Genomic DNA, 22,713 nt, shown 5'->3' on the forward strand with positions numbered 1-22,713 from the left:
AAGGAAAACAGCAGTCCAAGATTTTTGAGGTGATCTAACAGTTATAGGTGTGACTATGACAGAGCAAGGGAGGAAGAGTTACAGTGAACTGTAGAACAAGAGCACATCTGAACACAGGTCTTGTTGAATGTAGACTTGAGTGGCCTACACTCTAATCTCAGTTTACTGGATAGTCCCGGGCAGGTTGGACTTTCTGTACTCTTTTTATCAAGCTGTTTGCCAAACTAAAATAATAAAGCACTTTGTACATTGTGAGTGCTGTGTAAATGATTCATGTAACTAGATCTGGAAGCAGTCGGTGCCACCATAATTAGTCTAACAAGGGAACTGAAAAATTGGTTCCCTCCTCCACATGTAGGAAACAGAAATAAAGATATTATTTTGCTACACTCTCCACAAAGTGAACTAAGATGGAAAGGTAGTTTTTTCTCCACAGGCTTTGGGAACTTTTAGGGGTGAAACAGGTTGGTTTTCCAGGCCAATAGCTGCACAATCTATACTGGACTGTTGGGCGAAATAGGCCTTTGGTCTGATCCAGGATGTCTCTTCCTCTGATGTCTAATGAAGCTGAACTTTCTGGTCATTGAATTCTGAATATATCAGACGCAGAACCAGGACAAGCTGCTTTTGTTTAGGCCTTCCTCAACCTGCAGCCCTCCAGCTGTTCTGGACATGGAAAAATAGGCAGAAATGATGAGATTGCAGTCCAAAAGATCTGGGGTGCAGCAGATATGGGGAAGGCTGCTTTGATTTTTACCACCAAACTTGGCCAATATAGCAGTTAAACCAGAACTAGATGTTATATGGGGAGAGATATGTTTTTAACCCATTATCTCCAGTGACCATATAGAAAGTGGAGTAATAGCGCTTTAAAGCACAAAATGAGCTATTTGGTAAAGACTACAGAATCCTTCTACCATCACTTTGTTGCATTATCTGACAAAAAAAAAATCATTGGGAAGATAGCCTGAAGGCAGATAAGCCATGGGAGGAGGGCCACATGCCCCTTTGTCTCCTTATATCAGACCCTCTTTCTACTAACTTTCTATGTGACTGTGGTATATTTAAATTTAAACACAAGATATTTTTGCCATTATGTTTAGTTTGACCTTTAAGCAAACCACTATGAAGCCAATGCAGTGTAGTGGTTAGAGCAGCTTCCCCCAGCTGGTGCCCTCCAGATTTGCTGGAATATAATTCTCATCATCCCCAGCCTACATAACCACCCAACATATCTGGAAGAAACCGGGGAGGGAACAACTTGATCAGCAGTGCCAGATCAAGCCCAAGGAATCCCTAGTTCAAATCCCTACTCAGCCATGAGTAGGTTGATCTACCTTACAGGTCTCTTAAACAAAACATTTGCAGAGAAAAAGAGCTTTGTATATTGCTATGAGATTCTTAGCAGTCACATGTTTATACATAAGGAATTCTTCTCTAATGTAATTTAGTAACTCAGGCCTGTTACAGACTGCCAAAATAAAGCTGCTTCGGGTCTCTTTGGAGGTATGCTATTTAAATGATGCATGCATCCTAGGAATCCGGAAGCTGCACCAAAAGCTGCACTCCGGTGCTTAGGAATGGAGTGTGGCTTTGGTGCGACCTCCAGACTCTTAGGACCCATGCAACATTTAAATAGCATACCTCCAAAGAGACCCGAAGCAGCTTTATTTTGGCAAGTCTGTAACAGGCCATAGTGATTAAAAGAACACACCATTGCTGCTGCTAGCAGCATCCTTTTAATTTCAGATGACAACCTTCATATATTTCATGTTATCAACCTTGGCTTTAAAAACATTTCCTTTCTTCATGTTTAGCTTTGACAATTTATATGGAAATTCCCACCCACCCCCTTTTTTTACAGACAGTCACATGTTACCATAATCCAAAATGCTTCCAGGTAGAACACATAAAAGAAAACAAAGCACAGGACTTCTCTCTCTCTCTCTCTCTCTCCCTCTCTCTCTGTGAAATCTCTTGATCACAGTCACTTCATCCCCCTACATTCAACAAAGCAAATTCTAGCTCACAAAAGTTTATACCATAATAAATCTGGCTGCCTTTAAGGTGCCATAACACACTGTTGTTTGGGCTACAACTGACAAACATGGCTACCTCTTGGGTTGGGAAAAATGCGCTTTCCAGATGTTGTTGGATTGCGCTTCCCATCAGTTCTAGCCTGCATAGCCAATGGTGAGTGTTCATGGGAGCTGGAGTCCAACAACACCTGAAAGAACACCTTTTCTCCATCTTTCCTTCAGGTCTTCACAGTCCATCCTTTTCATTGGTCTCCCCTTCATCTTTTTAGTACAGTACAAGCCCTTTTCCCACTACTCCGTGTGTCACACCTGCAACTGGAAAAGTCTTTGATACTTTCAAGATCCCTGACAGAATCAAACAAGTTGGAACCTATTAGGAAATCACCCAGTCAATTCTTGTTCTACATATTAATGTTTTCCCTGTTTCCTACCCCATGGTCGCATAATTCGGACTCCTGAATGGCAAAGGCAGATAGCCAAAGCGAAGAGGGATGCCTATAGACTAGCTCTCACTAGATTATTCAGGCAAGTGAGCCAAGCTACATCCTATAAAGGAATACAAGAAAAGTTACTCTTTGAATCGTATTCTTTAAAAATGGTTAGAGTCTTCAAACAAAGCACATTCTTCCCTCAGTAAAATCTTATGCATGTTTACTTGGAATTAAGTGCCACCTTGTTCAACAGGGCTTACTTCCATGTAAGTGTAGGCAGGACAGCAGCCTCACTAAGCTGTCTGGAAAAATCATTTTGCTGAGACACATCAGCTCCTCCAACATTCTCTTTTAAGCTGTGTGTATTCCAGAGGCCACAGAGGAAGAAATATTAATAACAACAAAACAAAGAAACAAGCTGAACATAAATATGGTACTCTGCTGTGCCCTCTGAACAGAAAAATAACTTGGCATCCTTCATAAATGTACTGAGGTGTCTTGAGCCCAGCGATATTCTCTCTTTCTGTAACACAAACAGCTGGTTTCATACTTTTTGTTAGATAATTAATAATGAGTGGTAGTTTATTATCCGGTACTCATTTTCTCATACCTAGTGCATTCCAAATAGCAAAGAGGATTACCTGCCCCAACATCAGTTCTGCTTGAGTTTTAAATTAATATATTTCTTTGCTTCTTGCTTGCCCCAAAGAGACTGTTTGGTGATATTGCTTGGAAAGACCAGAAGCCTTGCCATTCAGTCTAGCAGGACTACTTAGCTTTTTATGAATGATACTGAAAAAGTAAATACAGGAAATGGTGGTGTCTGGATGTGTGTATAAAGGGTATTCCCCTTTGACAAGGTTGTCAAGTCATGCCCAACTGTAGGGGGCTGTGATCATCTCCGTTATTAAGCTGAAAAGCCAGCATTGTCAAAGAAACTCTGTGATCACGTGGCCAGCATGACTGCACAGAACACCGTAACCTTCCCACTGATGTGGTACTTATGTATCTAATTGCACTTTTACATGCTTTCAAACTACTAGGTTGGCAGAACTAGGACTAGTGACAGGAGCTCACTCTGTCATGCAGCACTTGGACCTCCAACTGCCAACCTGCCGATCTTGCAATCGTCAGAGTCACCATCTTAACTGCTGCGCCACAGCGTCTCACGAAGATGTGTGTATACCAGATGATATTATGACCTTCACCAGATGAAATTATGACCTTCATGGTTTTAAAAAGCTAAGACCGACATACAATTATGCTCCTTTGCTTGGTTTCATATCTAGATGAGGATGCCCCACACAAGATCACAGAGATTTGTGGGAATTATTCACTCACCTGGGAGCATCAAAGCTGTCATAGGAACCCACTGTATAGTGCCTGAAGAGTCGCTTGGCTTTGTCACTACGGCTTTCTGTGAAGGAAAAAGCAGATGGGGTGTGAATTAGGAATGGGGGTTTTGGTACACACAATCATATTTTTTTCAATTGAACGACCTTCCATTCTTATTACCACTTCCTCTAGCAGCCACTGAGTGGCAGCACACGTTTTAGTGCCCATGAGGTCTGCCTGTTCCAGAAAAGGAAGAGGTCTTTATGAAAAAGAAGAAGAGGCAGCCACAAAGCAGAGGGAAAAGGAGAAAAAACTAATTATATATGTTCCATTTATCCTATCCTATTTTATAATAAAGCACTGCCATGACCCTAGTTTGTCTCTATTTTTGTTTTTCTGATGTTTGGGGGATGCTTCTTTTATATTTGCTATTACTCCAAGTGTACATTGTGTAAGGCACCACGGACACTGATTGATAGTTAATCATTATCATTACTCTAAAGATTGTCTCTAAAAGTCTTTTAAAAAATTAGAGTTGCATAGGACATCAAAAAAAACTCTTCACATTACTTTTGAAATGTAACTTTGCTACAACTTTACTTCCCCCCCCCCCAAAAAAAAGGGAACAAATTGCATGTACTTGCAATACTTTTGATTCTCTTTTCAAGCTATTGATGGGTTAGGGACTCTGAAGGTTGTAGTTAAAAATATATATCTTTTCCAAGTTCTGCTGTGGAATTACCGTAGAGATATAGCTCACTTTAGGAGGAGGATGAAAAGATGCTATCAACCCTCCACTAGCCAATTCAGGCTTTTATGGGTTGATTTATAAAGTGGTGGTGATAACAACAACAACAACAACAACAACAACAGCAACAGTGCTTTAGCCCCTTCTGCCATCCTACACCTCTTTCAGTAAGAGAACTGCTTCTTATCTGTACTGGGCAATGGGAATTCCAAGTGCACAGGCTGCCACTTTGCACTTTGCAGGTGTGAGGTTCATTTTGATCTGTTAAGTGTAAAAACATATTGTAGGACAAATTCTACTTGTTTGGTATTGCACCCTTTTTGCTTTTGAACCACATCATCTGATCCAGTATGGGGATAGAGGTGTTTCCAGACATAGGACATCTAGAGCCTTATCACATGAGAAAAGAAAGCTAAAACGGCACGGGACAGTAGCGGCTTTCCTGTGCCTCTCCGTATGCCATCGTAGCACCTCCATTCTCTTCTGAGGAAGACTGTTGGTGCCTTTTGCTGAATGAATTTTTCCAGTGCTTTAAAAGACACGCTTTTACTACCATCCCCCTCAGGAAGAGAACAGAAGTACTACGGTGTCATGCATGCGATAAGGCTCCTAGTGTTATAGATTAAAATTCACTGTGTAGCAATTCTGTCTTCTCCTTAACATTCTTTTAAAAGAAAAGAGGCAGAAGAAGAGTAAAAACAAAAACAAAAAAATATGAGGGGGGGGTTTACAGGTGGAAAACATCATTGTCTGGAGTCTCCTATAGAAATCTGTGTTTCAGACAAGGTGACTGCGGGTTCAAATCTTCTTTGAAATCACCCAAGGTCAAATCTCTCTTTGTTCTTGCTTGAACACAAAGTGGTAATGTGTAGACTGCTTCTCTTCAAGGCCTCTTTGCTGGTAAGTCAGTTTTGAACCGTAATTATGATACAGTGCTCAAAAAGAAAGCCAGTGTAATTTTTAAAATAGTCTGTTCAATAACCTTACATTAAAGAAAAAGGGAAACAGTTTGGGTCAGTTTACCAACACAACCTGCTTTAGAAGTCAGTGCATGGGGGCTTCCAGACGGAGGACTCCTAGTTTTGCCAGTCCAAACACACTGCATAGATATCCCTGCCTTTCCCTCCCTAGTGTGTGTGGGTAGATATGTGTGTATGTGCATGCATGGATGCAAAGAAAAAAGAGTGGGAAAGTACAGGAGATGAAGGGCCTCACCCCTGTAAAATTCAGTAACTATTCTGTAAAATTCTGTGACTAGCCAATTAAAGCTTCATCTCAAAGCATCCCAAGGTAAGTTACTGTAGTTGTTTTAAATATATCATGTGGAGAAAAGTTTCAGTGATGTTAACTTCACTGTGTATGTGTATAGTACACATGAGTATAGGAATATGACAAGTACAGTAAATGTTCTGGATTTTTGTTGTTGGCTTTTTTTGTGAAACACAGAAGCGTACATGTAATTGAAAAGGAAACTACATATATGTCAAGAAAGGCTGGAAGTGAAATGCATTCAGCAACTTGAGGAAATACACCCAATTTAAATCACTGCATCTATCTTTAGTGACATTTGTTTGTGCACAAAAACATTTCATGGCAAACATGATGGTATGATGACAGAATGCAGGGCAGGGAATCATAAAATCCTAGATTCTTCCATCTGGAAGGGGCTGGAAGGACCATCTATTCAAACCCTCTACCAAAATAATCTCCAGTAGAAGAAAGACAGGAACTGAATGTATTGAGAGATAGTAATTCCCGTAGGAGAGTACCCTAGTACTTGGGTGGCATGGAAAAAAGATGAAAAGGGGGGGACGGGGACGGGACGCCAGATCTTGAAAAGAAAAACTGTAATGAGATCATTGAAATAATACACACACACACACACATATAAATCTAGAAATTTTAGTCAAAAATTGACCCCAAAAAACCTGGGTCAACTTATCCATGGGTCAAAGCTCTTACCAAACTCTTATTAAATAAGGAACCATCCCCTTCTCTTAGTCGAGTGGCTAAAAGTGAATGCTTAGCCTATCTCAGGAGAACCTAAAAGATGTACTTCTCCTCTCTATTCTATCTGCTGGGGTACTGCTTCTGGCCTTTTTTAAATATGGGTGGGAAAATAGCAGTCATAGTTCCCTTTTCACCTATCTAGGCTTTAGGGTGAACACAAACAGTTATGCCTGACAGAATTTTGTAAGTTCTTTGGCCTTATTTTCCCTTGCTTTGTCCTTTACATCATTTCTTACATGCCCTTAAGTTTTATCCTTGACTTATCCACTGGTCATATCAAAAACTATAATTTTAGCCACAAAATCTGTCCTTGACTTATACATGAGGTTGACTTATAGTCAAGTATATATGGTAAATGAAGCATAATTTCATATTGTATTCAAATTGTTCCTCCACTCAGCGGCCTTTTTGGTCCATACATTTTTAATACACACACATGGAAATGCAACATCTAAAGGGGGGGGGGGCTGCATGTTATCCATTGGGAAAAAAAAAGAACTGTCTGCATTGATTATTAATTAATGTTCAAGCCGAATAGTGGGCGTAGGAAAGGCTGGTAATACTGAATAGCAGAAAAAATGAAATAGGCCTGTGGGGATGCCAGCTCCAAGAAAATCAGGAATAGAAGTGGGATCTGCAACAGAAAGTTTCAGTGGTGTGTTGCTAATTCAGGGCCATTTACCTGACACAATATTTCTATCCAGGGATGTTATGGCATGATGTATTTGTTCTTACAGGGACATTGTTGAAAGAAATGGCTGGCCCTGCCAATCAAATGAAGGCAGCCATTTTGTCTCCAACACTGCCCCAGAAGGATGCTATGTAGTAGATAGTAGCCTGTAGTATCCTTCTGTGAAGAGCCTATCAAGGGAAAATGGCCAAGGAATGGGCTAGGAATGCAGCTGTTTACTGACACAACATAATATTTTCTTTTAAAAGAAAGAACATGGAGTGAGGTAAGGACTGGGAGGATTATTGTATGGTAGTTTCCTACTACTGATACAGTTAAAATAATTTGTCCATGCCAACTCTGACAAGTTTAAAAAGTGCCTTCTCATGTTCACACAAGAAAATGACATTGCCAAGATAAGAAGCTACTTTTGGTTCAGTGCTCTTTCAGGGTTGCAGACAGCCATGCTATCTTCTAGGATGTTTTTTGTTGTTATGTGCATTCAAGTTGGCTCTGACTTAAGGAGACCCTCTCACAGGGTTTTCAGAAGAAGTTTTTTCAGAGGAAGTCTACAATTGCTTTCCTTTAAGACCTAGAGAGAGAGAGTAACTTGTCAAAGGAACAAAGCAGACTGGAGTCTTGGAGCGGCCTCTGGCCACTTCAGCCCCAATTAGACCCTGATTGGCTGGGGATTGCCGCAACCGGATGGCCCGCTCTGAAAGGGGCCACCACTCCGCTCCCAAATGAACTGCCGGCAGGAGCGTTAACGTTCCCTTTTCTGGCAGCTTCAGGCTGCCTTAGGTGGCCTTGGAATGGCCATGCCCCTTGAAGCAGCCGGAAGCTGCACCTTTTGGCCTGTCTGCTTTGGGCCAAAATCACCTAGTGAGTTTCCATGGCTGAGCAGAGATTAGAACCCTGATTTCCCAGACTTCTTATCCAACACTCAAACCACTATACCACATTTACTCTCTCTCTCTCTTCCAGGATACTCTGTTTCCAGTTCTCTTGGCATTCCATTTTTCCTACTCAGATTATCAGCATTAAATAGCCATTAAATATGCTCAGTCCTCACTGGTCTCTTTTTGGATTTCCCCATGTGCCATTTGAGGTGAGTAGTTCTGCAAAGAGATATTAGAAGACAGTTTTCCTCAGGCTTGCCAATTCCTCTTTGTGCATGAATAGTACCATTTTGGCTACATAAGAGAATGAGTTTGTATCTGGCTAGTAGGTTTGCTATATTAGGGTCTGTGTATATTAGAACACCTACCTTGCTTCCCTTCCTGTGACTTGTTGGGCACTTCCTCCACACAGTCTGAGGGGAACCAGCCTACACGTCCCTTGACCTGTCCCTCCCAGAAGCCGCCTTCCCCGACACTCAGCACTGAAAAGAAGACAGGTATTGTTAGGGGCGTAAACATGCTATGTACAAAAGTGGGACAACCATTCACCTTACTCAGAGTCAGCAAGGTGTGAGAAAACCAAGACTGAATCTCCACCCACAACAGAGGCATATCCACGACCCCTTGGCTTAACTTCTAGACTAAAGAGCTGAATCTTATGTGTTGATGTCTTTTCGTAGTTGCTCTGGACATTTTGAAAGCCAGCACAAGAAAATCTTGTCCTGACCATGTCTTAAATATTCTCTGCATTTGGAGATGCTACTAACAAAGCTGATGAACAAATACACTTAAGCTGTATTGAGCCACGCAGTATGGAACTGACCCAGGGTCAGCTGAAGGCCTTCTTGGTCACCTGCCAAGGACTCATCACTGCTGCCTTTTTGTAGCACCTTTAAAATTAACTGAGCAAAAGAAGTTGTGACATAGACTTTTGTAGACTTAGTCTACTTGCATCTGAGGAAATAAACCAAGGCGCGGTACACAGAGTGCAAAAGCACCGTGCTGGCACTGTACTAGGGTTAAGGGACCATGCAGCAACCGCACAGTCCCTAACCCTAGTACGGTGTGGTGCCGTAACAATGGCAGTGCCCTGTATACATGGGTACTGCCATTGTTACTCAAGTGCTGTGCAGCGTCCACACATGGCACTTATATAACCAGTGCGCCAGTGACACACTTGTTACACCACCCCTGTGGCTTTAAAAGAACATGCTTGCAGGTTTGCAGGTTCTTTTTCCTCCACAGGGAAGCCGCGCGGTTTGGTGGCTGCAGCTTCCCTGCAGATGAAAAAACACCGCCGCCACTCCGGACCATCAATAAGGTATGTACCGGCCCCAAGTCCACAAAAGCCTATGGTACAACTTCTTTCACTCAGTCTCAAAGATGCTACAAGGTCCCTTTCTACAGTATTACTTCTGCCACTGTTATGCCCTTTCTTTCACTTGTTGGCCTCACATCTAGAGGTGGCTGGTTGCTTCCATGTAAAAGTGCTCTGGGTTTGGTCCCAACTTTAAAGGCAGTATCAAAGCAATGAATCTGTTTTAGTGAACAGGGTTAAACAACTTAGGTAACTCTTTTTAGGCTTTAACTTAAATCAAGAAAAGATTCACTGCCACCACTAGGCACATCCCCCCAGTCCACAAAAATAAAAGGGGGGCAGGAAGAACAGCATGCCGAGGGCCTGCCGAGCAACATTTGCTCCAGCAACATATTGAAGATGTGGGAGTCCTGACCTTTTATTTCCATCTAGCCATTCAACTACAAGATCATGTCCACCTCATCCTGGCATTATATGTATTCTCAGACCATCAATGAAATCAAAGGAAAACTCAGGAAAACTAGGAAAACTCAGGAAAACTAGGCTTGTTGTCTCTCTTACTTTCATCCCACACACAGTTATTTGTGTGCTGTATATTTTCATGAGATCTTCTAAGACTTGCTGCTAATAAATGTTGAATTTTGGGAAAACATTTTCGAAAGTCACATAGCTACCAACCACAAATTTGGGGCCTTCAAGTTTCAATACACTGACTTTCCAAGTACTGTAGTGTTGCTTACATTTGTGACTGAAGTTTGAACTAAATGTCTCATCTACTCATGTCTTCCTAAAGAAGTCAACTAAACAGTCTTCCTCTTAGCTGGGTATAATTTACAACAGTGGTTCTCAGCCTTTGGTCCTCCAGATGTTTTTGATTTCAGCTCCTAGAAATTCTGACCATTGACCACTGACCATTGTAGACTAGGTCATCTGACAGTTTAAGTCCAAAACATCTGAGAGACCACATTTTGAGAACTATGTTGTTCTACAAAATTCTACATGATTCGAGACCAGATTGTCTGGAAAATGATATTTTCCCATACACATCCAGGTTTTAAGAAGTTCTTCTTTCAACATCTGAACATATTTGGTGGTAACTGAACAGAAGGCTTACAGAAGGCTGCCTTTAGGCTCTGGAATATTTTGCCAAAGGAACCCCAACTGGGTCCATCTCTAATGTCCTTCTACTGGCAGGCAAGTCCATTGACTGGCATCCTGTTAGTTAACAATGTCACAGGTTAGACTTAGGACACTGTAACTGCTTTATATTCTCATTTGCAAATGCAAATGACCCTGAAATCCACCTTAAAAGTCCATTAGCCACCCGGAGCTGTTCTTCTGGTGCTTAGACAGGGTGCTGCAGGATGTGGCCAGCCCTCTCTCAGCAGCAAGCGATGCTGCAAGGAGCAGAAGCAAAGACCCTATCAGAACCCATTGTAATTCTTCATTGCAGCATCCTGCACTACACTGCTCACCAACAGAACAGATTTTCATTGCTCTGGATAGCTGACTGGCTTTTAAAGTGGATTTCAGAGGTTGGATGGGGAGTTAAAACAGCTACAATATAGTGGCTACATGTCTGATGCACGATCTTGGCCACTGTTATTTAGAAAGGCCTGTTGTCCCTAAATTGACTTATAACCTAGATGCTGTAACTGGTCTTAGCTAATTTTTATTGATGTTGACGATCTTTGTTTTTATATTTTTAAAAAAGCTTTGTACTTTTATTGCTTCACAGATATTTTACTGTATTTGTATTATTGATAGAGCACCATTTGGAAAAAAGTTGAGCTACACAATTAAAAGCATAACATCAGTCAGGCATCTAAGCTGCTATTTATGAATCCTTTGCAATTACCTAAACCTTTCCCCATGTTACTATTTAATAGATGTCACCCTGTCATACAAGATCAGGTGACTATGTTGCTCTGAGTAGCCTGGTTTTAATAAAATTCTTGCATCTGTAATAAAGTTGTTAATAATACCAGTGCACGCCTCCTTATCTAGGTTTCATTGGCTATTCTCTACATATATTAATTATTTTAGGGCAGGATGGTACAACTTTAAGCCCTCAACCTAATTTCAAAACCCTCTGAAAGATCTCAGTTCAGACCTTTGGCAAGTGTGATCTGTTCCCCTTGATAACCCACTGGGCAGAAAGGGAGAGGGAGATAGAAAATCAATTTAGTAGGGCAGAAAGAGAGAGAGAGAACAAGAGAGAGAGAACACAGAATACTTTTGACTCTGACTGTGCTCAACACTGGCTTGGTTCCACTCATCAGAAAAAAAGATTCCTTGCTTGGTTTAAGTAGTGCTCATTTCCCTTCTATCCGTCCTGCTCAGGACAACTTTACTGGAACACAAAAGCAACTTTCTAATGCATATGCCTTTGAAGCATCTTCCAGAGCAATGACCGTTAAAAGACTGTGGTAGTTATAGAAGAAAGCACAATTGTGGTGTCTGATACAACGTAACTGAAGAATCACTGTTCTAGAATGTGTCAGACCAATTACGGCACCACGAGTACCCTTTTATTTCTCTCCTGTCCCTTTAATAGAGGAGGGATCGTAGCTCAGTGATAAGAATACATGGCTTGCATGCAGATGGTCCCAGCTTCAATCCTGGCATCTTCATCTAAAGTATCAGGTAACTGGTAAAGCTAAAAATCTCTGCTGGAGATCCTGAAAAGCTGCTGCAAATCAGAGTAGACAGTACTGAACTAAATGGACAAACTCTCTAACCTCAAAGCAGGCAGCTACATTCAGAAGAAGGTTAGAAGGTGATATTTTTAAAAAGCAATTAGTTACAGTTGTAACTAATAATTGGTGGGTTGAGAGACAATAAATACATGCCTTAAATTAAGTAAATAAATTATAGTTCTGAGACTCCAACCCTAAACATAGTTATTATTGAATGCTACAAGCTGCTGGCCTGTGATACAGAACCCACTCTCCCCCATCCGTTTTGCTGTTCATTGTCACCACAGAACCCTAAGCAACAGTATCAGGCATAGCCTGAGCCAGCACATGAACCACATGATGGTCCTCCTCTACTACTTACTATTAATAGAGGACAAATCTACATAACTATAAAAATAACTAAAGACTTACAGTTACACTGCAAAAGAAGTCGGGTTGCCTCTCATTAATTGATAATTGCAATGGAATGTAGACACTGTATACCTTTTTAACTAGGAAAAAATGAATTCATTACAAGTAACTAGTTATTTATAAGTGATTAATTCCAAGCTCTGAATGTAACAGATGAATCTTATTTCACAATTCAAATACACAATTCTTCAACAAACTTCTGACCTGGAAATTCTTTTCTGGACACAAACACACACAATTAGAGACCACAAACCACTCACATGTGGCTGACAGATGTACACCAAGACATTCTAGACACCAACTAAAGACAGCACACAGCAACACAAAACAAGCCTCACAGTCACCAAGACTCTCAACTTTACTTGTATCAGGAAAACGAAAGGTTCTCAAAGTGTGAGGTAGGGAACAGCCTCCCCATATATAAATAGATAGATCCTGCCCTTTACAATCAGCATATATCTTGATTGCTCCATGTTACCGAGTACCATTCAGTACGATGTCTGGGTTTCCTGGCTTGCACTGAGTGAAGTGTGTGTGTGTGTGTGTGTGTGTGTGTGTGTGTCGTGTGAGACCGATAATATATAATCTAGAAATGCCCGAGGCAAATGAACCACATTTGAGTTGTCTTCCATTTCCCACTGATTCCAGATGATCCTCTTCCTCATACTAGGACAGGGGAAGGGGCATCTTTTAGGATTTTTTCAAAAAATGTCCTTTTTGGGCACACTTCCTTTTCACTTCTTCAGCTGGAAAGGCTGCCTACGACAGAGTTTGAGAACCCCTGTGCTAAGCCCAGGGATCTCTCCCAAAGAACCCAGAAACTGTGGGCTCAGGGAGAATCCCTGGGCAATCCAAGGGTGTGCTCAGAGATCAACGTACCCTTGATCTTCTCGCCCTTGCTGATGGAGAGCTCACCCTCGGCCTGAGACTGGTATGGTTTCACAGCCATGAACGTGCGGCCAGGCACAGCTGAATAGAGTTTCCGCTTCACACCCCGGCTGCTCAGCGTGCTGCCTCCAGCAGACTCCTTCTGATATCCACTGGAACTGCCAAGGAAGAGAGTGAAAGAGAGGCCAAGACGTAGCCAAGTACAACACATGAATCCTGAACCTGGGTCCAAATAGGTTTTGTACTTCTGTAAACCTTAGGATTCCTAATGATGACCACTCTTGTGTGTGGATAGTGCCACTTTGGTTACATAAGGACCCACACTCAGAGAATGAATTTGCTATCTTAAATGTCCATGATTTCTCCCCTGTGATTTTACCCCATGTCCAAAAATTACCTCGCGCCTTTGTTTTTTCATAGCTAATTAAAAACAACAATAATGCAGAACACTGAGAGTTATGAGTTTCTTGCAACACATCCACATTTTGGGAGAAATTAATAAATGTTCAAGAATGGAATAGATTGCTTGAAGTGTGGTTCTTTTCAATTGTGAAAGCCTCCAAACAGAGATTTGATGGGCAACTTTCAGGAGTTCAGAGCCTTGAAAGACTGGCCATAAAGGCCAGCATCAGGGTGGACTGGGTGCACGCCCTGATTCTGCCCCCATGCCAGTGTGACACCATGCACCCCAGATGACGCACTGCCAAAGGAGCACTGAAAAGCCATGGCACTGGTGGCTATGGCACCCTTTTCACAGTGCAAAAGAGACAGCTTTTTGCAGCTCCTTTTTGTGCTGCGGAAAGGCCAGATCGGGGCCGCAGCATGTAGTTGTCACAGCCCCAATCCGGCACTGAAAGGGGCAGCTTGTTCAGCCCCCAAGTTGTATATTCCTGCATTAAGGGAGTTGGACAAGATCCTTTCCAGCTGTAAGATTCTATTTTTTCTCTAAATGCCCTTCCTTATCACAGAAATCCTGGCTTTCAGTCCTATTTCAGTATACACTAAGGCACACCAAAGTAACCATATGAATACTGAGTCAGGTGTCTGCCAAGTACAGTAGTGGCTCTGTGAGCCATTGTCATGTACACAATGTAACCTCTCTTCATGACATGCATAAGTACCATACAAATGTCTGCAAAGAAGGACTCTCCCAGGTACAACTATGCAGAGATCTCCATGCAATCTTGGGCTATAATAGGTTCTCTTGGCAGGAGACCTGTGCATTATAACAATACACACAAAGAGCCTTTCTTTGCAAATGTCTGTATGGTAATATTTGGAAAAGTTACTTTTTGGACTAGATAAGGGAGGGGTTGCTCTCCATTTGTGTGATTGTTTTCATTGCAAGTCAAATGCTCATTGAACTGGTTTCACTGCACATTCACACAGTCTTTTAGGCACTGGTGTTCCTATCCTTTAGATTTTATCCTCTTCCTAAGCAAACCGGGAACCAAGGCCTTCACCCCAATATTGCCATCAGAAACTTCAGCAGGTTCAAAATGCTGCAGCCAGAATGCTGACTGGTGTTAGTTACAGAGAGCATATAACTCCCGTATTAAAACAGCTTCATTAGCTACCGGTTCATTTCCAGGCTCAATCTGAAGTGCTGGTCATGACCTATAAAGCCCTATATGGCTTAGGTCCATACCGTTTGAGAGAATGTATCTCCCCATACAAACCAGCTAAGAGCCCTAAGATCTTCAGTGGAAGGCTTTCTCTCAGTCCTGCCACCATATCAGGCTTGTTTGGTGAGGACACAAGAGAGAGACTTCTCAGTCCTATTTCAGTATACACAGAGGCTTCTCCCACCCTCTGGAACTCCTTTCCACGGAAGGCTAGGCTGGCCCCTTCCCTGCTTGCTTTTCGCTGGCAAGCAAAAACATTTTTATCCAAGAAAACCTTTTAATGTATTATCAAGAGAGGTGGTTTATATGGGGTATATATTTTAGTGATGTTTTTAACTTGGAATGTTTAATGCAAATTTTATATTGTTTTAAATAGAGGATTTTAATTGTTTTAAATTTTTATTGTGAAGTTTTGTTTTTAGATGTTTTTATCTTGTCAGCCGCCTTGGGTCCCTTTCTGGGAGAAAGCAGCATAGAAATTAAGTAAATAAAATAAAATAAAATAAAATAAAATTTAGAACTTTGAAGGAAATGTCTAGGGTCTAATGCAGGAGAATGAGTACAAGAGGATCTTGAAACCTAAGTGAACTGCCAGTCAGATGTCTCCCACTCACCCAAAGTCAATTCTGAAGCATCAAGAATGAAAAGTACCTGGGGCGACCACGCTGCTTTTTTGCCTCATCTGTGTGGCGCCCGCGTGATGGGGAACGGCTGCGAGCGCCACGGGGACTGCTGGAACTGCGCAAGGTTCCTGTGGTGATCTTCTGTCCCTGTACAGCTACAGTGCCGGATGGGGTGGAAGGAGGTGCATAAAGCATCCAGTCTGGGAGGTTCATGCTGGTGTCACTGTTGGCTCTCAGCAAAGTATGCGGCACTGTCAGGCTCTGGGAGCCATCTCGGCGTCGGCTGGCATATTGCGGGGTCTCCTGGAAAGGGACTGAATGGGACAGTGATGTTAAAGAAAAAGAAAGGAGAAGTGGGAAGAAATAATGATGAGGGCAGCCTTTGGGGAGATGGGATGCAATGGGTTATACTTTGGGGAAAGGACCATATGACCAAACACATAATAGGGTATAAGTAAGGTTGATGCAGAAACGTGTGTATGTGTGAGGCTAACTCAGACAAAGTGCAGACCAAGTGGCATTAGGTGGGACTGTAAATTTCCAAGGAACACTGTTTTTTCTTATTTAAGAAAAAGCAAATCCCTAGGTCAGGGACAAATTTCATTGGAATACACAGGACATAGTGATTTCTTACTGGCAATCTAAACAAGACACTCTTTTTACTCAGCCTCAATTCTTGATATTGACTGTCCCTCCTCACATCTTACCACAATAAACCTAATAATTTAAAATCATTTGGGTTGTTTGATGCCATTTCTCCATGTGTTTTCACCAGCTACAAAGTAAAGAAGTTGTTTCTTGGTGTTGGGCGAGGTGATGTGGTGACTATGGGTATCTCCCTTGACATGACAACATGACAGCATTCTAACATGGCAGCACTGCTGTACGCAAACTTCACACTCAGTATGAAGGAAAATAGCTCACAAAGATTCTGGAAATCAAAGTCATTAAAATTAAAAAACACATTAAAAAATTTAGTATATATAAAGTTGTATGATATTGTATAGTGTTGTATGCTATAATATAATCTTCTCAAGATACAGCCAAGATTTATTGCTTATGCACCTTTTATGTGAAGATGATAACAGGCCCCTGAAAGTATGAAATGCCAGTATTACTGTTTTTCCAAAGAAGTGTCCATCTCTAAAATTAAACTTAGATTGTAGTAAACTCCCAGTGCTAGATATGTACTCATTTTTAGAACAATGAACTCACCCATGTTTGCCCCTTCCTTTCACTGCCAATAAGCCAAAATTATACTTTTCCCATTCACATGGCACCTCTCCAAAAGACAGAAAGGAAGAATGCATTGGAGAGTAAGGGCATGAGGTGGTCAGGAAATGGGAGAGGACAGGATTAGGATGAGTAAGGGCTGGCAATGATGGAAGGGACAAGTATTGAAAGGTGGGGGTCTATCTCCTTAAAAAAGATAAGTGGTGATCTGTGTTGATTGTGCATAGCGGGAAAGAAAATGCTTAAAGAAGCACAAGTGCCTTGCTGGAAAAATATGTACAGCACCATTAAAAAAAAATGCCCAGTCTGATTTTCCTCAGGAATGTAAGAAGACAGAAGAGCATGGACATACAGGAATGTGGTATTAATGGCAAGAGAGGATACAGGAAGAGAAGCCAGGGAAGAAGAAATGCAGTAAACAGAGAGAGGAGAATCAGATCCAGATTGAGGGGCACTTTGCCAAAGCTTCCCTGCATGGCTCTCTTCCACATTTCTAGGTCCCAATGGCTGTGGGCTTACCCTGGAGCAATTCCCCATTATGCCCTGGAAAGCCCAAGGTAGTGTTCCAGGACACTGTGAGAAATTTAAATGCTAGCCCCAGTGTCCAACAATACATTACACAGTGACATTAGACTGGGTACTCTGGAACACTGTGGAAAATTTAAAATGGCAGGTAATGACTCTCCTGTTAGACGATCAGGATAGGTACTAATGGTGAAGAGTAGTGAGGAACCAGAAGTAGCCCAAGGATACCATGTACCTAGCAGCAAGCTCTACTGAGCTCACTCAGACTTCCTTCTGAGCATATGTCTACAGGATTACACTGAGAATCTGTTCACATTTATAGTGCAGGTATTTTGATAACCACTCCTCCATCAAACTCACCCATATCTGAGTCCCGGTGGCTCTTGATCAGCTCCCCCAGTTCAAAGTTTCCTGCAATGACTGCCACCTTTTATAGAGAGAATATGTATGCATTTATGAATGAGAAACATTCCTCTTCAGTTGATGACAAATCCATAAGAAACCTGGAATTTCTCAGAAGCATTTTGCTTGAAAAACTCAAGGCAACTTCCTTGCTTTTGTCTCACTTTGGAAAACTTTCACCAGAGTTCCAACAAAGCAACATCTTGTACTAGCAGCTGAGAGTTGCCTGAAAGGTTCTGCCTATTATTGTTGTTGTTGTTTATTAATTTTATTATACTTCACCTTTCCCCCAAAACTGGGGGTCAAGGTGGCTTACAAATTAAAATTATTACAACATACCTGTATATAATCATGTATAAGTCTAGAAATGCAGGTCAAAAAATTGACCCCCCAAAACTGAGTCGACTTATCCATGGGTCAATGTAAGCACTGTATCTTAACTCTTGTTTAAAAGAAGGAACCATATCCTGGTGAAAAGCAAGAGTATAATATATGAAGCACTGACCCTCTGTACTCTTTCATCCATCCAGTCTTAAGAGTAAGCAGAAAGAGTTATGTTGGGTGTAATTTTGGAAGTCTGGACATTGTTTTGCTTTGCTTCATCCTTTATATATCATCCTTTATATTCTTTGTTATATGCCCCTATGTTTTACCTTCGACTTATCCATGGGTCATAGCAAAATCCATAATTTTGGCCCCAAAACCTGCCCTCGACTTATACAGTGGTACCCCGGGATACGAATGCGCCGCCTTACGAAATTTCCGGGTTACGAAAAAAATCCATAGTAAAAAACTGTTCCGGGTTACGAATGTTATTTCGGGTTACGAAAAATTTTTTGGTGCTTTTCGGCGCTTTTTCGCACGAAATTGCGGCTTTCGCTATTAGCGCCTATGGCTTTTTCGGCTTACGAAGGATTTCGGGTTACGAACGCGGCGGCGGAACGAATTAAATTCGTAACCCGGGGTACCACTGTATATGAGATTGACTTATAGTTGAGTATATACGGTAGTTAAATTTTTTTTTGTCAGAATTACCAAGGACCCTCTTTTGCTACAGTCATTTGATGGTTCAGTGTTGAACCGGTGCTAAAACTGAGCAGCACTGATGACTTTTCTGATCTGGTGCAAGAAGGAGAGAGGACACTACTCTCTACTCCTCCATCTCCTGTGCCCTGCAGATGACAGTCCACAGAGACAGCAGCACCAGCTGAAATGATAAAGATCTTAGTGCTAGATTCAGCACTTTAAAAGAAATATCATAGAATGTATGGCAAGATCTTCAGAATGACGTGAGTCTAAATCCAGTTGTCAGTCCTAGCTACATCAGATTCATTCAGTCCATGGAAACTTGGCAAGTTAACACATATGCAAGTTCCATTAATTCAATGGGTCTACTCTAGTTGTCAACTAAATTTAGGCAAGAAATTGTTCTTCTGTGGCACACTATGTCGGCCTGAATCCACAATCATACACATTCACATGCACAGTGGTTGATACCTGGCACTGAAAACAGGTCCAGGGACTCAACCCTAAGATATTTTGTCTCCAGTTTGGATCAGGATGTCCCACTCTTAATTTCTCTTGGACCCAATTCACCACTTACCTGGAACGCAGTCTGTCCATGGTTGTTCTTGATCTCTTTGTTAGCTCCCCGATATAGCAAAATACGAGCACAGCTCTCCTGGGAGTTAGGGGTGGGAAAGAAAAGAAAGAAATCTTGAGAGGGGTGTGTGTGTGTGATAAAAAAAAGCACCATGTTCAACCATAACACTCTATGGACAAAGAGTATACCCAGAGATTTACACTGATGAGAAAGTATCAAGAATGTATTTAAGACTTCAAATCTCAAAGGGGATACATGAGATTCTTTTTTATTTCATTCATTCTCACATACAAGCATTGTAATTCAGACAAACTGATGCAGAACATGATGCTCTTCTCATTACACAGGCAATTCCCATTGCACATATGGGGGATCTGAGGTTGACAAGTGACTTCAAAAGGCTTTTCAAGTGAATAAATGAATACAGAGAGCAGGATGCAGATCATCCAGGCGAAAAATCAACATCCTACTCTAACTTCTTACCCAATGTGAATAACAGCCTTTCATTATCAAGATTATTTAAAACTCATGGTCATTCAGAGAGGATTCTATGTGATATTTAATCCCATGCTTCTAGAAGAGGTAAGCTTTCAATTCCAGTTTCTGTCTCTCTCCTATAACCCTTCAACAAGCCTGGTTTTCACGCATTTTACATTTGCCATCCCAGAGTTCCTAACAAGCTCTTCTCTTCTTTATCAATAAAAGTATAGTGTCTAGAGTAGGAAAGTAATAGTGCCACTCTATTCTGCTTTGTTTAGGCCCCACCTGGATTATTGTGTCCAGTTCTGAGCAACACAATTCGAAAATGATGTTGAGAAACTGGAGTGTCCAAAGGAGGATGACTAAAATGGTGAAGGGTCTGGAAACCATGCCTTATGAGGAATGACATAGGGAGCTGAGAATGTTTAGCCTGGAGAAGAGAGGGTTAAGAAGTGATATGATAGCCCTGTTTAAATATTTTAAGAGCTGTCATATTGAGGCGGGAGCAAGCTTGTTTTCTGCTGCTCCAGAGAACAGGACCCGGAACAATGGATGCAAGCTACAGGAAAAGAGATTCCACCTAAACATTAGGAAGAACTTCCTGACAGTAAGGGCTGTTCGACAGTGGAACATACTCCCTTGGAGTATAGTGGCATTTCCTTCCTTAGAGGTCTTTAAGCAGAAGCTAGATGGCCATCTGTTAAGGATGCTTTGATTGTGATTTCCTGCATGGCAGGTGGTTGGACTGGATGGCCCTTGTTGTGGCCTCTTCCAACTCTATGATTCTATGATTATTTGTTTACAAAAAAAACTTGTCTTAAATATTTCTAAACATAAACTTTGTCATAAAAGGATTTTTGTAGATATAGGAAGGTACCCCCCCTCCCCCTGGCCACTATCAAGTGTAACATGCAGTTTAGCTACTGAATACTTGTTGGTGGGCATGGAAAATCTGTTGTGCTGTTTTTGAAAGGTATTCTGTGGGCTTGAACAGACAGGCCAAAATAAGGCTGCTTCTGGTCACTTTGGAGGTATGCTGTTTAAATGACACATACATTTTAATAATAATAATAATAATAATAATAATAATAAAGATTTATTTCTAGCCCACCCAATCACGAAGAATCCGGGCGGGTTACAACAGTAAAATACATCAAGTTACAATAGTGTGTGTGTGTGTGTCTATATATATATATATATATATAAACCCTAGACCTACCCCCACCTTATTTTAAGAGGCCAGACTGCACCAAAGCTGCGCTCCCGTTCTTAGGACAGGAGTATGGCTTTGGCACAGTTTCCAGCCTCATAGGACGCATGCATAATTTAAACAGCATATCTCCAAAGTGACCCAAAGCAGCTTTATTTTGGCCTGTGTTTTTAGCCCCTTAGGATTACAGGGAATAATCTGAAAAGTTGAAGATCTAAAAGTGCATCTACACCAGGAATTTTAGTACTCAGGGAATTTTTTCCCCTAACGTATATCACAGTGTCTGTTCCTTTGCCTTCTGAAGGCTTTAACAGAAGAGGGGAATATCTGGTTCTCAAGATGTTTTGAAATTTAACTCACCCAGTAAAGGATTTGGGGAACTGTAAACCAAAACACATGAAGGAATGAAGTTTCCCTACTTCTAAATTAGAGTGAAGATGGATGTTGTATCCAAACACAGGTACATTTTGTTTTACCTACATGAGTACAGTTTTGGATTTCAGAACATGTGCAGAGTTTCTTGCCAAAAACATGGTTTGGAAGAGCTTTATTTACATGCAGAACAACTCTGGTCACCTGATTCTCGTGGTTCCAGTGTATAAAAGGGACTGGGATGATACTCCACAAATGTATGGGAATCTAAAAGCACTGAAAGTAGCCCTTTTATTTTGCATAGAATATAGGTGGGGCCAACAGTGAAGTAAGTTCCATTTCTGGTGTAAATTATCACACTAGCCAATTAGAAATTACTTAGAAAAATGGTTCTGCCTTCCTAATGAGCATTTGACTTCCATAACAAGAGAATTCTCCAGTTAAGACCAAATGACTACAGTAAAAAAAAGAAAGAAAAAAAGGGGGGATTAAACTGGGAAAACAGATTGGAAATAAAACCAATGGCAGTAGTCAGTAATGGGTGTCCCCAGCTAGGGTCCAGAATTCCAGAATCATTAGATGGTGTTGTTGGTCTTTATCAGAATACAAAGCCTCATCATACCTACCTTGTTGTAGAGTGCACAGATGTGTAGTGCTGTATTCCCAGAGGCGTTCTGTGCACCTGGCTCAGCGCCGTAGAACAGCAAGTGTTCCAAGTGCTGGGAGTGTCCATGTTGGCAGGCCTGGTACGTGGAGAAGCAGAGGTCAGGAATGCATGGTGGGGCTAGATGGTCAGATGGACAGGTGCATGTCACAGCCACCCCCCTCAATCTTTAGGCTTGGAGCCCTGGCAGGAAACACACATAGGCTGTAAGATGGGTAGCTAGCTACCTCACCCACAAAACTAGGGGCTACCAGACATGGAATCTGAGAGTGCCTTGGGAATCTTGACCAACATGTAAGACCTTACCTGGTGTATCTCCTGCCAGCCATTCTCATCAGTTGTACCAATGTATGCCCGATTGTAGAGAAGAAGTTCACAGCAGCGTGGGTCACCTCCAACCATGGCTGTGTGGTAGAGTGGAGTCAACCCACGGCGGTCCTTGTAATTGGGTGATCCCCCAAGGTCCAAGAGTGCCTATGGAAGGCAAATCGGAAGACACTAATGGCAATGGCAGGTTCAGCTCTATTT

The 22,713-nt window shown here is 41.7% G+C and overlaps 2 protein-coding genes across 7 annotated transcripts in view; one reads left to right on the plus strand and one right to left on the minus strand.

The window, feature by feature from the left end:
* The window catches only part of LOC121933510 (RNA binding protein fox-1 homolog 1-like), a 576,905-nt gene that overhangs the window by 82,027 nt on the left and 472,165 nt on the right, over positions 1-22,713 (plus strand). The window lies entirely within an intron of this gene.
* SHANK1 (SH3 and multiple ankyrin repeat domains 1) overlaps positions 1-22,713 on the minus strand; it is a 111,824-nt gene that overhangs the window by 36,830 nt on the left and 52,281 nt on the right. For 5 of the 6 annotated variants that reach the window (XR_006104529.1, XM_042473343.1, XM_042473345.1 and 2 more), the window contains exons 7-14: positions 22,492-22,659; positions 22,148-22,264; positions 19,460-19,537; positions 17,815-17,881; positions 15,725-16,010; positions 13,440-13,606; positions 8,501-8,614; positions 3,812-3,887 (exon numbers count right to left, since the gene is read on the minus strand). Coding sequence is in view for 5 of the 6 variants with exons in the window: in XM_042473343.1 (XP_042329277.1) it covers positions 3,812-3,887; positions 8,501-8,614; positions 13,440-13,606; positions 15,725-16,010; positions 17,815-17,881; positions 19,460-19,537; positions 22,148-22,264; positions 22,492-22,659 (1,073 nt within the window). In the remaining variant the exon portion in view is untranslated. The remainder of the gene's footprint in view (positions 1-3,811; positions 3,888-8,500; positions 8,615-13,439; positions 13,607-15,724; positions 16,011-17,814; positions 17,882-19,459; positions 19,538-22,147; positions 22,265-22,491; positions 22,660-22,713) is intronic. The other variant, XM_042473341.1, reaches the window with a different exon arrangement.

The sequence above is a fragment of the Sceloporus undulatus genome, chromosome 6, assembly GCF_019175285.1.
Source record: "Sceloporus undulatus isolate JIND9_A2432 ecotype Alabama chromosome 6, SceUnd_v1.1, whole genome shotgun sequence".
Taxonomy (NCBI): Eukaryota; Metazoa; Chordata; class Lepidosauria; order Squamata; family Phrynosomatidae; genus Sceloporus; species Sceloporus undulatus.